General features: G+C 36.8%; 1 protein-coding gene across 4 annotated transcripts in view; it reads right to left on the bottom strand.

Moving 5' to 3' along the window:
* Positions 1 to 12425, bottom strand: part of GABRA6 (gamma-aminobutyric acid type A receptor subunit alpha6) — a 48693-nt gene extending 36268 nt beyond the window's left edge. For 2 of the 4 annotated variants that reach the window (XM_069763786.1, XM_069763787.1), the window contains exons 1-6: positions 11817 to 12105; positions 11557 to 11672; positions 11291 to 11358; positions 8472 to 8692; positions 6569 to 6651; positions 184 to 327 (exon numbers count right to left, since the gene is read on the bottom strand). In XM_069763786.1, the coding sequence (XP_069619887.1) occupies positions 184 to 327; positions 6569 to 6651; positions 8472 to 8692; positions 11291 to 11358; positions 11557 to 11672; positions 11817 to 11857 (673 nt within the window). In that variant the 5' untranslated portion in view covers positions 11858 to 12105. Of the gene's footprint in view, positions 1 to 183; positions 328 to 6568; positions 6652 to 8471; positions 8693 to 11290; positions 11359 to 11556; positions 11673 to 11816 lie in introns of those variants that run through there. The other 2 variants (XM_069763785.1, XM_069763788.1) reach the window with 2 other exon arrangements.
* Positions 12426 to 13516: the final 1091 nt, after the last annotated feature.

Below are 13516 nucleotides of genomic sequence, written 5' to 3'. Positions count from 1 at the left end.
ACTTAATTCTTTACAAATTAATGCACACCTTAAAATATATTATTTTTTTCTATTTTTTTTTTCTTTTTGGTCTCAATTTTTTTATTTATGATTTTTTTTATTCAAATGAAAAAAACATTTGCTTACAAACTTGATTTAATGAATACAAATAGATTCTAAGTTAATCGATTCACTCTTAGTTACCTGTATTAGACTTCAATGTTTCACTGGAAACAGTTTGTCCAACAAGATCATACTGTAGAAGACTTGAAGACTCTCGTGGCACTTCAACTGAATACAGAGGACCCTTTTTCCATGTATAGATAATTTCAGATTTGGGATAGGCATCTGTGGATGAGTGATACATATGACAGTCGCAAACATGCTGCTAATTCGATAGATACAATAAAAGAAATAACATTTTTTACAAAGAATTGCATATGATGAAATGTTTAGGATAATTTTCAATATTTATGCCTATCGTATTTTTCTGACCATAAGATGCATTTTTTTCCTCCAAATTTGGGAGGAAAGTGTGGGTGCGTCTTATGGTAGGGATGTAGCATGTGGGGAGGGGGGCAGCAGCTAGTGGGATTGCACTGGTATCCCACTTTCAGGAGGCAAAAACATGTCCCCAGAATCAGCACTGGGGAAACCATATGGTCCCGACGATTAAGTGCAGTGAATATTCATTAGCCGTTTCCCCGCCCACCTGTCAGCTGAGCAGTGAGCAGGGAGCAGCAATTGAATACTACTTCACTGAAACACACATGGTTTCCCCAGTGCTGGATTCCTGCAGCGGCTGGGGAGATCTGTGTCCAGTGGAGGAGGAGGCAACAGCAGGGGCCAGAGAGGACAAGAGCGCCGCATACCAGCCTGGGCTGGATGTTGAGTGCTGGGCATAAGGACCTTTGTGATGTCATGAAGTGGGCGGGCTGGAGCGTCACATGGCAGCACAGAGCCCTCCCTCTTCTGATGTCATCATAGGTCCTTCAGACTCCCCAATGGAATCTGCAGGCTTCCTCTTATAACCTGTGTTGTGGAGAGGCAACAAGAGGGAGAGCTCTGTGTGTGCAGTCATGGGATGCTTTTACCTCACCACAGTGTGGCTGGCTGCCACAATTAAGAGGTTAGTCTTTACAACACACAATAAAGCACTATGCCACTCCTTTGGTGAACTATAACTCCCAGCATTGACAGAAAAACGACTGGCACATCAAAACTAGTGTGAATAGGTGCATACCAGGAGCAGCTACCTCCATATATAATATACAAAAAAAAACTCCCAGCATGCCATAGGATCTGCAGGACATGCTGGGAGTTATAGTTCTCCCATGGGATTTTAAAGCAGCACTCCAGTGTTATTTTGAAGTGCTGGAGTGGTGCTTTCAATATAAGCCGTGTGCCCCATTCTTATGCTCACCGTACAGCGTCTTCACATAGTACTTCACAGACACCAAACTGGTCCCGTAGCTTCCAACATAATAGCATACTATTATATATAATAACACCACATATAATAGTATGTTATTTATGTTATTAAATATTTTACCACATTTTTTTGCTTCAAATATTTTTTTCCCTATTTCCCACCTCTAAAACCTGGGTGCGTCTTATAGTCCGAAAAATACGGTAATTAATTTTTGAAGGGAGGCACACATAGGATCAGGAGCACAGATCAAATTTGAGCAAGTACCTAATTTTTAATTGAAAAAACAATGCAACTGCAGCATTTTTTTGAGCAATAATATCCAGATCATTAAGTATTGAAAACTTCTACTATTTTAAGAACTTTAACTTTCTTCTTTTCCCTTTTAATATGAACCCTATGAATAATAAAGCCCTAAAATATCACAATGGTACCTACAGTCATGGCCAAAAGTATTAACACCCCTGCAATTCTGTCAGATAATACTCAGTTTCTTCCTGAAAATGATTGCAAACACAAATTCTTTGGTATTATTATCTTCAATTAATTTGTCTTAAATGAAAAAACACAAAAGAGAATGAAGCAAAAAGCAAAACATTAATCATTTCACACAAAACTCCAAAAATGGGCCAGACAAAAGTATTGGCACCCTCAGCCTAATACTTGGTTGCACAACCTTTAGCCAAAATAACTGCGAACAACCACTTCCGGTAACCATCAATGAGTTTCTTACAATGCTCTGCTGGAATTTTAGACCATTCTTCTTCGGCAAACTGCTCCAGGTCCCTGATATTTGAAGGGTGCATTCTCCAAACTGCCATTTTTAGGTCTCTCCACAGGTGTCCTATAGGCTTCAGGTCTGGACTCATTGCTGGCCACCTTAGAAGTCTCCAGTGCTTTCTCTCAAACCATTTTCTAGTGCTTTTTGAAGTGTGTTTTGGGTCATTGTCCTGCTGGAAGACCCATGACCTCTGAGGGAGACCCAGCTTTCTCACGCTGGGCCCTACATTATGCTGCAAAATTTGTTGGTAGTCTTCAGACTTCATAACGCCATGCACATGGTCAAGCAGTCCAGTGCCAGAGGCAGCAAAGCAACCCCAAAACATCAGGGAACCTCCGCCATGTTTGACTGTAGAGACCGTGTTCTTTTCTTTGAATGCCTCTTTTTTCTCCTGTAAACTCTATGTTGATGCCTTTGCCCAAAAAGCTCTACTTTTGTCTCATCTGACCAGAGAACATTCTTCCAAAACGTTTTAGGCTTTTTCAGGTGAGTTTTGGCAAACTCCAGCCTGGCTTTTTTATGTCTCGGGGTAAGAAGTGGGGTCTTCCTGGGTCTCCTACCATACAGTCCCTTTTCATTCAGACGCCGACGGATAGTGCGGGTTGACACTGTTGTACCCTCGGACTGCAGGGCAGCTTGAACTTGTTTAGATGTTAGTCGAGGTTCTTTATCCAACATCCGCATAATCTTGCATTGAAATCTCTTGTCAATTTTTCTTTTCCGTCCACATCTAGGGAGGTTAGCCACACTGCCATGGGCTTTAAACTTCTTGATGACACTGTGCACGGTAGACACAGGAACATTCAGGTCTTTGGAGATGGACTTGTAGCCTTGAGATTGCTCATGCTTCCTCACAATTTGGTTTCTCAAGTCCTCAGACAGTTCTTTGGTCTTCCTTCTTTTCTCCATGCTCAATGTGGTACACACAAGGACACAGGACAGAGGTTGAGTCAACTTTAATTCCATGTCAACTGGCTGCAAGTGTGATTTAGTTATTGCCAACACCTGTTAGGTGCCACAGGTAAGTTACAGGTGCTGATAATTACACAAATTAGGGAAGCATCACATAATTTTTTGAACGGTGCCAATACTTTTGTCCACCCCCTTTTTATGTTTGGTGTGGAATTGTATCCAATTTGGCTTAAGGACAATTATTTTTGTGTTTTTTTCATTTAAGACAAATTAAATGATGATAATAATACCAAATAATTTGTGTTTGCACTCATTTTCAGGAAGAAACTGAGTATTATCTGACAGAATTGCAGGGGTGTTAATACTTTTGGCCATGACTGTATATAGCTTATAAATTTTAGCAAGCATTCAACTTTTAGTATAAGGGTTTTAATGTTGCCTGCCCCCTTTCATTTGTTATACTTTAGCCTCCAGAACAAATTCTAAAGTAATCATATGTGAAACATTATCTGCTCCAGCATATGCTAGTGTTCAACTCTGCTCTAGATGGATTCACTCTTTGATCCTATAATGGGCTACTCATGGATCCACAATAAGTACATTGAAAAAAAGGTCATACTATAATATATCACAACACATCTAATCTGACTTAACTAATCTTTCATATCCCTCATAGATCCTATAAAAACAAAGCCAGTGTGTCCAGAGCTTAATCCAGTTAGGCTTAATTTATAATATATTTATGCTGCTCTATCCTTTCAAATAAGATGCATAATGGACCACCACCAATCCTAGAAATTTTAATAAAAAAATTGAAAAATAAGTTGAGACAACAATTGGTCATCAGACCAAATATTTGTAAAAGTATTAGTATAATATTTCAAACTGCAGTACTAAAATTATAGATTAATTCTGATGTCAAATTAAATTGGTTGTTCAACAACATTTTTTCATTTTTTTTTATTTTTAAATATCATATTTCTGATTGCTGAACAGCCTACACATGATAGTGTAGCAAGAAAAATTACAGAAAGACTTATAACATTAAGTGAGAGAAATTCTCAGCACAACAACGAGCAACAATAATTTATTGTGAAATTAGCAAATTTTACAAAGTAACAATATTAAAGTGATGGTCAATAGTAAAAATCACAATAAACCAGACAAGTCAAAGGTCATCGTCTACACACAAAAACATGGCACCTTGGGCCAAAAAGAGGGAAGTTTAAATTACTCAAGGGGTAGAGGAAATAAGATGGTATTCCTTTGGTCTAGCGGTGCTTTGAAACAGCTCTAGAGAGGTAAATAAAAATAAAAAAGCACAGATCTCCCGGTGCTCTCAGTCCGATGATGCCATGTTATCTGCCGGTTGGTCTTTATTTTCTTCTGTGGGATTAATGTGTTGACAGAGGGACATATCACTCTAGAAGCAAATCACTGGCTATATTATGTTATCATTGTAACCAAGCACTAGATAATATGGTCACATGTGTCTATGACTGGATTTCATAGCCACAGCAGGAAGTGGAAATTAATGCAGCATCAGACAGCATTGGAGTAGAAGTGTTGAGAGTTGAATTAAATGAGTATGCCCATTTTAGTTTTGTAAACCCCATTTAGATGTGTCAGTAAAAAATATCATTCTACAGCCCAAAAAAATCACTGTGTATTAGTAGAAAAGTACCACATATTGAGACTGAGAAAAAAAAGGTTGTCTCCAGCGCAGATATTCATATGACTAAAGCTTCACTTTTATTTAGAACATTCATAAAAACTTAGTTTCAGGATTGTACAGTTTATAGGGTCCCTGGTAATCTACCGACGCTTTTTGACCAGTTATGTCTTATTAATATTGAGACTGAATCATCGAATGACGTACTAAATTTTTATAAAGATAAATCGTATAAAACATTAGCTTTTAGTGTTAATTGTTTAAAATATTATGCATGTAACCCAAAAACCACAATCACCACACCAAGATCCACATAAAAGCATCTGTGTAGTGAGGTGGGAGGGGCGAGAAACAAGATTGTTCTAGTATACTACTAATGCTTCACTGCTTACCAGCGGAGGTTGGCACCCTATTCCTGAGCAGTGGTGCCCCCACTCTTCAATGGCTACCCCTCCCTATCCCTCTATTACCCTGTTGAAAAGATACAGGGTACAGTAGGCTTAGCAGTAAGGTAGCATATGTTAATAATCAGATCAACATGGCACTCTGCTTCTGATATATCATATGGTACATGTACTGTACCAAAGGGAAGCTGGTATAGCCGAGAAACAGACAAAAATAGTTTTCACAATTCACAAGTATACCACAAGAAAAAGAGAGATAACAAGGTACAGGCAGATGTCAATATTCAATCTTGCACATAGTCCAGGTGAAATATAGGGTAATGAAATCCTAATTCTGGGGAAAGAGAAGTGCCTTAATATATGCACCCAAAGGGTTTCTGTACACATTAGTAGCTAGGTTGCATACCCCAATTGCACATATCCCCAAGTTCCAGTTTTTAGGATTAATGTTCCTTTACCACTGTAATTATATCACAAACAAAGAAAGCCCAGTATGCATAGTCTAGTTCTTGATGCCTTTTCCGCACCATTTGGTTCATCAGGAGAATATACTGGCATGGAAAGATCAAGACTTGTCTTATATCTTCAGAGTAAAAGATCAGAAAGACAGTGTGGGAATAGTGTCCATCAGCGTGAGTCAGGGAATCAGTGTCCACCATACTCACACCTAACAGCAGCCCCTTCCTTTGAGCCATCAAGGTAATGCTCTTCTAGGTAATCCCGGCATCCACTTCCTGTGTTGGTGGAATGCAATTGCGGTTCACCACGCACATGCACCGAGTGTCAATTTATGCAATCATTGGGGAGTTTCCCTCCATGCTATTGGGATGCAGAGGTGATTCACCGTACGCACGTGTCGTGTTTGCTTCCACCTAGGGTTGGTATTATTATTACTTCCCCCATAAGCAAACTCTCAATGTCATTTGTCAATCAGCCACTGATTTTATAGCTTCGGAAGGTGGTTTTACCGATAAACACAGGGGATACATACATTTATATCTATAATCAATGTAATTAGATTCACTTATTTAGGTGAGGTGACTGAACCTATAAATCTCAATATGAGAAAAATAGGGATGTGAGTAAAAAAATATATCGGGGTGTAAGTCAACAGAATATAAAAGATAATGTTATGATGTAATAGTCATAATCAATTCAGGTCAAAACACATCCAAGTCAATGGTCCTATATAGCAGATTTCTCTCAGGGGTCAGCAAAACACGGAAACAAGCACAACCCAAAGATGCAGAAAGGAGGAGCGTGGGGGATCACAGAATGCAGCCAAACTGAAGCTGTTTATTGAGACCATCTGGAGATGCACTTCTCATACGATTGATCCACTCATTGTACAGCCACAATAAAGTTCTCAAAAATGCATTCATTTTACTTACAACTGCCAAACTTGAGTGGACATGCATGTCCATCCATTGGAAAATTTATTAACCTCATAGGGCATTCTGCTTTGATGGTCAACCTGGAATAAAAGTAATGATGGCATAAATCAGATTTTATACTAGGTCAGTGCTATTAAAATCATACAATATCTTCATATTTATGATAGTTTAACCAGTTCAACTCGGCCATTTCCCCCTTTCAGAGCCAGGCACATTTTCAGGTTTTATTATACAAACACTTTTCATGGCACTAAAAAATCTTGTTTGGATATTTAAGTAAGTTTTACCTTTTTTTCAATACTTAGGGGCTTAATTTTAATGTCATTTTATATTCTTTTCTCGCTGATATTGGGGGAAAATGCAAAGTAAAAGAGAAGTTAAATTGCTATTTTTAATTTTATTTATTTTTTTCTATTTAGACTGGCAGTGTCTCATTTTTTCTTTAGTTTTGTCTTCGTTCTTTATGACTTTTTCTATTTTATTTTTATTTTTATTTTTTTTGCAATTATTTTTACACACTATGCCCCTTTAAGATCTAACAAGGCTCTTGGAAAATAGGGAGTAAAAAAAGTGCAAAAATGAAAATTCTCTGTGATAGGATTGGTTTAAAAGTGTGGGCCTGTTAGTATATAAATATATTATAAAATTTGAATTTTTCAAAATGTAAACCAGCCCAATTTGCTGAAAATCAAAACATCTATCTGTAGAAAAATGAATATTAATAAAGACAAACTGAGCCATAATCTTCTACAGATTTTAAAGCTCTTTGACAAAAGCAGTGTTTTGGTAGTTTGAAAATATATGTATTTTTATAAAACAATTTAAATTTTAACTAAATTGATGAAGACATACTGATAGGGATTCAAGATTGTGAGCCCCAATGGAGACAGTGCCAATAATGTCTGTAAAGTGCTGTGTTATTACTGACTAGTTTAAGGCTACTTTCACACTTGCGTCATTCGACGCACGTCACAATGCGTTGTTTTGGAGAAAAAACCCATCCTGCAAAGTTGCCCGCAGGATGCGTTTTTTCTCCATAGACTTTCATTAGCGACGCATTGCGATGGATTGCCACACGTCGCATCCGTTGTGCGTCGGATGCGTCTTGTTTTTGCAGTCCGTCCTGACAAAAAATGTTCCATGCAACGTTTTTTTGTCTGTCGGTTCCGCTTTTTCCGACCGCGCATGCGCGGCCGGAACTCCACCCCTTCCTCCCCGGACTTTACAATGGGGCAGCGGATGCGTTGTAAAACTGCATCCGCTGCCCCCATTGTGATTCTATTTCACAGTATGCGTCGGTACCTCGGCCCGACGCACTGCGACGGGCCCGTACCGACGTTAGTGTAAAAGTAGCCTTAAATGTTGTTTGTGGAAACTACTATACTCATACTAATGGTAAAAATAGGTATTGCATGTTTCAAAAACATTTCACAATTTTAATCAGAGAAAAGAGTGACATGTATTATATTTTATAATTGAAAAAAAAGTTTTCAGCTTTTAATTTAACATTAAACAGTTGGCCTTGGAAGAGTTAAGTCATCTGGCTGTTCTGTGGCTTCCGATGTTCACTGAAGCACCACTATACTTATGCTGGCCATCATAGCTAGTTCTTGTCATTACTTGAGGCTTCAAACAGGCCAAATGTCCCCTCTACTAAATGAATTAATTGGTGGTCCACAATATGAGATGCTTCCAGATGACCTACTTTTAGTCTGTCTTTTAACACTAATTATCAGGGTCAGCTGAAGTTTAATATCATGTTATGCTTTGACATTTACGGGTGATTTAGTATGTATCACGTGAAAATGTCAAATGGAAACAGAAAGAATCTGTATTTTAAATGCATACAAATTGTTTCGCCTCAGACCTACAGTAGCTGTTTGAGATACAATTTGCTCACCTCATTGTGTAGAGGATGGTCCCATTCTGCATGATTCTGAAAAGTTTATTGGGGGTTGTCATATTGTGAGAGATTGACTTTTTTCCATTTCTGAAAAATGTATCTGGAGTCCAGATCTTACTGACCATTAAGTTATTTAATCTTAAAATTTCTGTAGGGCCTTCAAACTTTAGTCGCTCGTCAATCCATGTCTGCCGGAAAAAAACGTCCATTGTGTATTCCTAGAGGAAAATTAAGACCATTAAAGGTTTCAGGCCACAACACCAGACCCAGTAATTTAATAGACAACTTAACTAGCATGTTAGCCACACTTGTGTCACTGCTTAATGATTTTAATCCTATTATCATTAAGCAGTTACTTAAAAAAGCTATGACAGGGGGAGAGGGAATGAGTCTTTTACTTAACGTCTCGCTGAGCAAAAACTTAATCAAGCAGTACAAAATGGCTTGAATGTTTTAAGGCAAATTAGCTGAAAACCTGTAGAATAATTATATGCAAATGTATACTTAAAAAAGTCAGTAACACATTCTAAAATAAAGAACAAGGAAGCTTTATTATTCTGTGCTTTATATTCCGAAAACTATTGACTTTTTATCAAATTAATTATGTAAATCTGTACATTATACTATCATAACACATTTCACTATATAATTTGGTCCCGTTATGTGGAAAAAATATATAAATATATTGTAAAAATGGAGGCAGTTTTGGTTCTACACGACACAGCCATATGTTCTCAGGATGCCACGCTATCATGTTTCTTCATGGCACAGTATACGGTAGAACATTATTGCAATAATTCTTTAAAGGAACATGGCATTTTTTCTATCAATTCTGTATGAATCAATAGAAAAAAAGCATTTACCATTTTATCCTAATTTTAAAAATATATATATTTATATTATTAGAGATTACAATAAGATTTTACTGGCATGAATTTTGATCATAGAAAAAGTATAAGAAGCACCAATCTAGTATTTATAATCTCATCTTTTTATACACTTTCATTGGGCTTTTTTCATGACTTACACCCTAGAATGTGTTACTTTCTAGGTATTCTCACACATTTTGTTAGGAATCCCTTTGATGTAGACCAACATTTTTGTAATCTTGAGCCCATGAGCAAATACTCATTCTCTAACACAAATCTCAATGTTTTTTATGATCACAATTGGACTATGTTTTGATTTTCATTGCCTTAAGCCTCGTTATAGTCAGTCCAATGTTGTGCCTCACATTACTGTTATCTATACCGATACCTCCCATTACTTGCACCAATGGCCACCAATGAACATCTTATGAATGACTGATCTTGAGTAAATATGACTGCATGGCAAATTCAAAAATCTTCTTAGAGATGGCAAATTTTCCAATTCAAGTGGAGAAATGGATATGCTGCGCATCAATTTTCTCATTGGATACTTATGTCAGAAAACACAGAGAAAATAGAACAGGTAATGTGGTTTTATTCTCCACAGGTTTTGAAGTGTACTCACTTCTTCATCAGGAGACGAGAAGACCTGTTCTCCCGATGAAGAAGTGAGTACACTTCGTAGTGCATTGATAATAAAAGTGCATTTTCTATTTTACAATTTCAAGTGTTGTGTCTTCGGATATCGGTATCAATTCAGCAGAGCGGCACATCTGATTCTCAACATTTATGCATTTCAAAGTTGGGTTTGCCAACCTGCAATCTGCAACATCTTGACCCCTTATTTCTAGGTCTGCCTAAGTGTTGTGCTTACAACAAGACCAGTTTACACATTTATAAACTCCTGTTGTCTGGATTACACTCTACTTTGCCCTCTTTTGTCCGTCTAGTTTTACTCATATTTTCCAACTTGACACGGTTAACATACTGCATCAAGATAAACTGCCGTAAAACTGTAACTCAACTTCCAAACTTAACATGTTCAATGGCTCATGCTGTGTATCAAATTAGTTTCCTGCATAAAGATCATTTTTGATCATCAAATAGGTAACATGTTGCATGTTAAGTTAAGGAAATATTACATTTATTTTTTTGAATAAATTATCATTATCTTTCATACAAAATATACACCATGAATTTGCACTAATTTCTCCTTCTTTAACCTTAAGGTAGATTTTTTATGTTTGTTGGATATAGTCAGGACATTGGGAGTAATGCCAATTTTACATTCACCATAATCTAAATGTAAAAACTTACATAATAAAGTAAAGATTAAATCAATGTATTACCAAAGCACATGTTCTTATTTTCTTCATTGAATCCAAATAATGTAAGGCCTAATGTATGTTGCATGTAATGACTATTCTAGTTTGTCTCTTTGCATTAGTTTGTGTCTTATTTAGACAATCTCTATTATAGCTTGATATATAAGTTTGAAAACTTTAAAAACAAAAGGAGGTTTGTTCAAATTTCGACTCCATGGATCTGGTATGTTGATTCATGAATATTTACATTATGTAAACAATCTTTTCTTTTCCCCTCCTTACTTTTATCTCCATGCTTCTTTTCTTTGGATGATAGCATAGTTACTATTAGTCTACTTTTTTGATAAAGTGGCTAATATTGTTGTGTTATGTAATCATTTACCAATTTCTGATCAACTAACGTTTGTGTATAAAGCACATTTGTAGAAATAGGGCACAAATTCCTTCTCTAGAATATACTGACAAGAAGATTATACTAAGTAATCTGTTCTAATCAGTTTGCTTAAGCACTGCCGATGCATTATAACATGAGGGACTAACACAGTAACTACAACTATTTACTATGAGATACATTTTACCCAACATGCAGAAAAAATCTGAAACAATAAAATGAAACTCTTACCATATCAACATCCGAAACTGGACCAAAGCTGGTTACGTATATATCAGTTTTGACTTCAGTGACGCGACCTGAAATTTTTGTTTAAAACTATATTTGTGATTAAATGAAATGCTCTCATTTGCATAAAACGATGATTGGTTCAAAAAAAGAAAAGCAAAGAAAATTAACAAAAATATTAACAGACAGTACAAATACAATGATAGAACGAATATGAGCGTTCGATCTATAATAAAAGTATAGTATTTTGCCCTTCAAAAGAAAAATACCTCCAAATCCAGGACGCAGTCTGTTGTCATACCCATCCAGTAATCTATCTAAGATGCGAGTTATATTTTCTGAGAAAACATTGTCATAGACGGAAGAATCTCCAAAACCTTTTGTCCTGTGAACATATGGATGTTCATATGGATATATTAAATATTTATTTTGATCTACATTCATATAAGTTTCTTTAGAATGGCTCTATGTGCAGGATTGTAAATGTAAGTATCATACACATATGTCTCAAGTTAATTTTTCTACTTACCATGAAGCAACGTAGTACATCCAGAAGATTAGCCAAGCCATGCTTCCGTGCTGATAAAATCTCCAGTAAGATCTCTGTGTCCAGTCACCCGTAGTAAGCTTCACATGCCATAGGTTTTCCTTTTCTTTTTCAACAATCCATCTTAATTTTGATGAAAAACTGTGTAGTGCGGAAGGAGGTTTTCTCCCCCTTTTTTGCTCTTTGATTTCCTTCTGCAAGGCAAAGACTCAACTGACTTGTTCAGCTGAGGGAATTAGATGTTTGAAGGGACAGTACACGGTTGGAGAGCATTGACAATAATCGAATGAGGCATTATGGGAGATTAAAAGGAAGATATCCACAGCCAGTTTTGGCATAGAATTAGCAGAGACCCGTTAGGAAACTTGGACAAACCATGATATCTCACTGATGAAGAAATGGACGTTGCTCTGGTCATGTGAACTGAAATGGATTCAATATTAATATTACAATATGTTACATTTTCACTGTTGTATGGAAAAAAAAGATTGAACATTTTGAAGTCAACGGCTGTGTGATATTGTGCCTACATATAATTTCAGCATGGTGTAATAAATGCAGTCATTAGTTTGATCTATACAACTTGTTACTAGTTATTAACCCAAAGCAGTATGAAATGTTATTGGAGAGTGTGGGAGTAAAAAGGGCTGAGATATAATATCAGACACAGCCAATGACTTGAGTAGCAAGGTATTAGGAAAAGGTAACCATATTTTTATGATTTCAACCCACCTCTACAAATCTCATATAAGTTATTCATGGCTGTTAACACATCTACATGTCATGGAATTATTAGAAACGTGTTTATCACCAATCATTATCTGTCACAAGGTGCAAAAATTTGCTTTGTTATAGACTGACCCTTCCAACTTTGAATTAGCTTCATGGATATAATCATATTAAAGAGGTTTACTACTATCTAATACATTTTACAAGTTCCCAAAAAAACAAATAAATCAATGATTGAATCCAATACATTTTTTGACAGCAGCAATAAACAAATGCAGAGCATCCGCAGTCTTCAATGATGATCGCTGTACTTGGTACTGCACATCAGATAATTTCTAATAATACATATTTAAAATTTGGCATGTGGCAACAAAATTATCAATTTTTCCTGTAATTAAAATGTAGCGTTTATTATTATTTTATATGAAATAAATAATTTCTATCACACAAAACAAAACAAGTTGAAAAGTAAGGCAATGAGTCGAATTATTAAAACAATATAGTACTCTGAAGATGTGCTGCTCAATAAGGAAAATGTAAGATTGCTGGCAATGATTTTAGCTAATTTCATGTTACATAGTTAAATAGAATGAAAAAAAGACCTAGGTCTATCATGTTTAACCCCTTTATGACATTAGATGTACTATCCCGTCCATATGCCCTGGACCTGTCTGACCATGGACGGGATAGTACATCATGTGCGATCAGCCGCACTCACAGGGGGAGTGCAGCTGATTGCGGCCGGGTGTGAGCTGATATCCAGCACTAAGTGCCAGGAGCAGTAACGGACCGCTCTCGGAACTTTAACCCCCAGAAAACTGTGATCAAACATGATGGAGCTGGCAGAGGGGCTGACAGCCTGTTAGGGCTAGCGGAATGCACCAAACAATTAAGAGGTAGATATGAGGTGCGTTCGCAGCCCGGGGTCCACCGTGCAGAGATGGTACCTGCTG

The sequence above is a fragment of the Ranitomeya imitator genome, chromosome 4 (genome assembly GCF_032444005.1).
Source record: "Ranitomeya imitator isolate aRanImi1 chromosome 4, aRanImi1.pri, whole genome shotgun sequence".
NCBI lineage: Eukaryota > Metazoa > Chordata > Amphibia > Anura > Dendrobatidae > Ranitomeya > Ranitomeya imitator.
The sequence above is the reverse complement of the archived record's forward strand: the minus strand, read 5'-3'. Positions and strand labels throughout refer to the sequence as shown.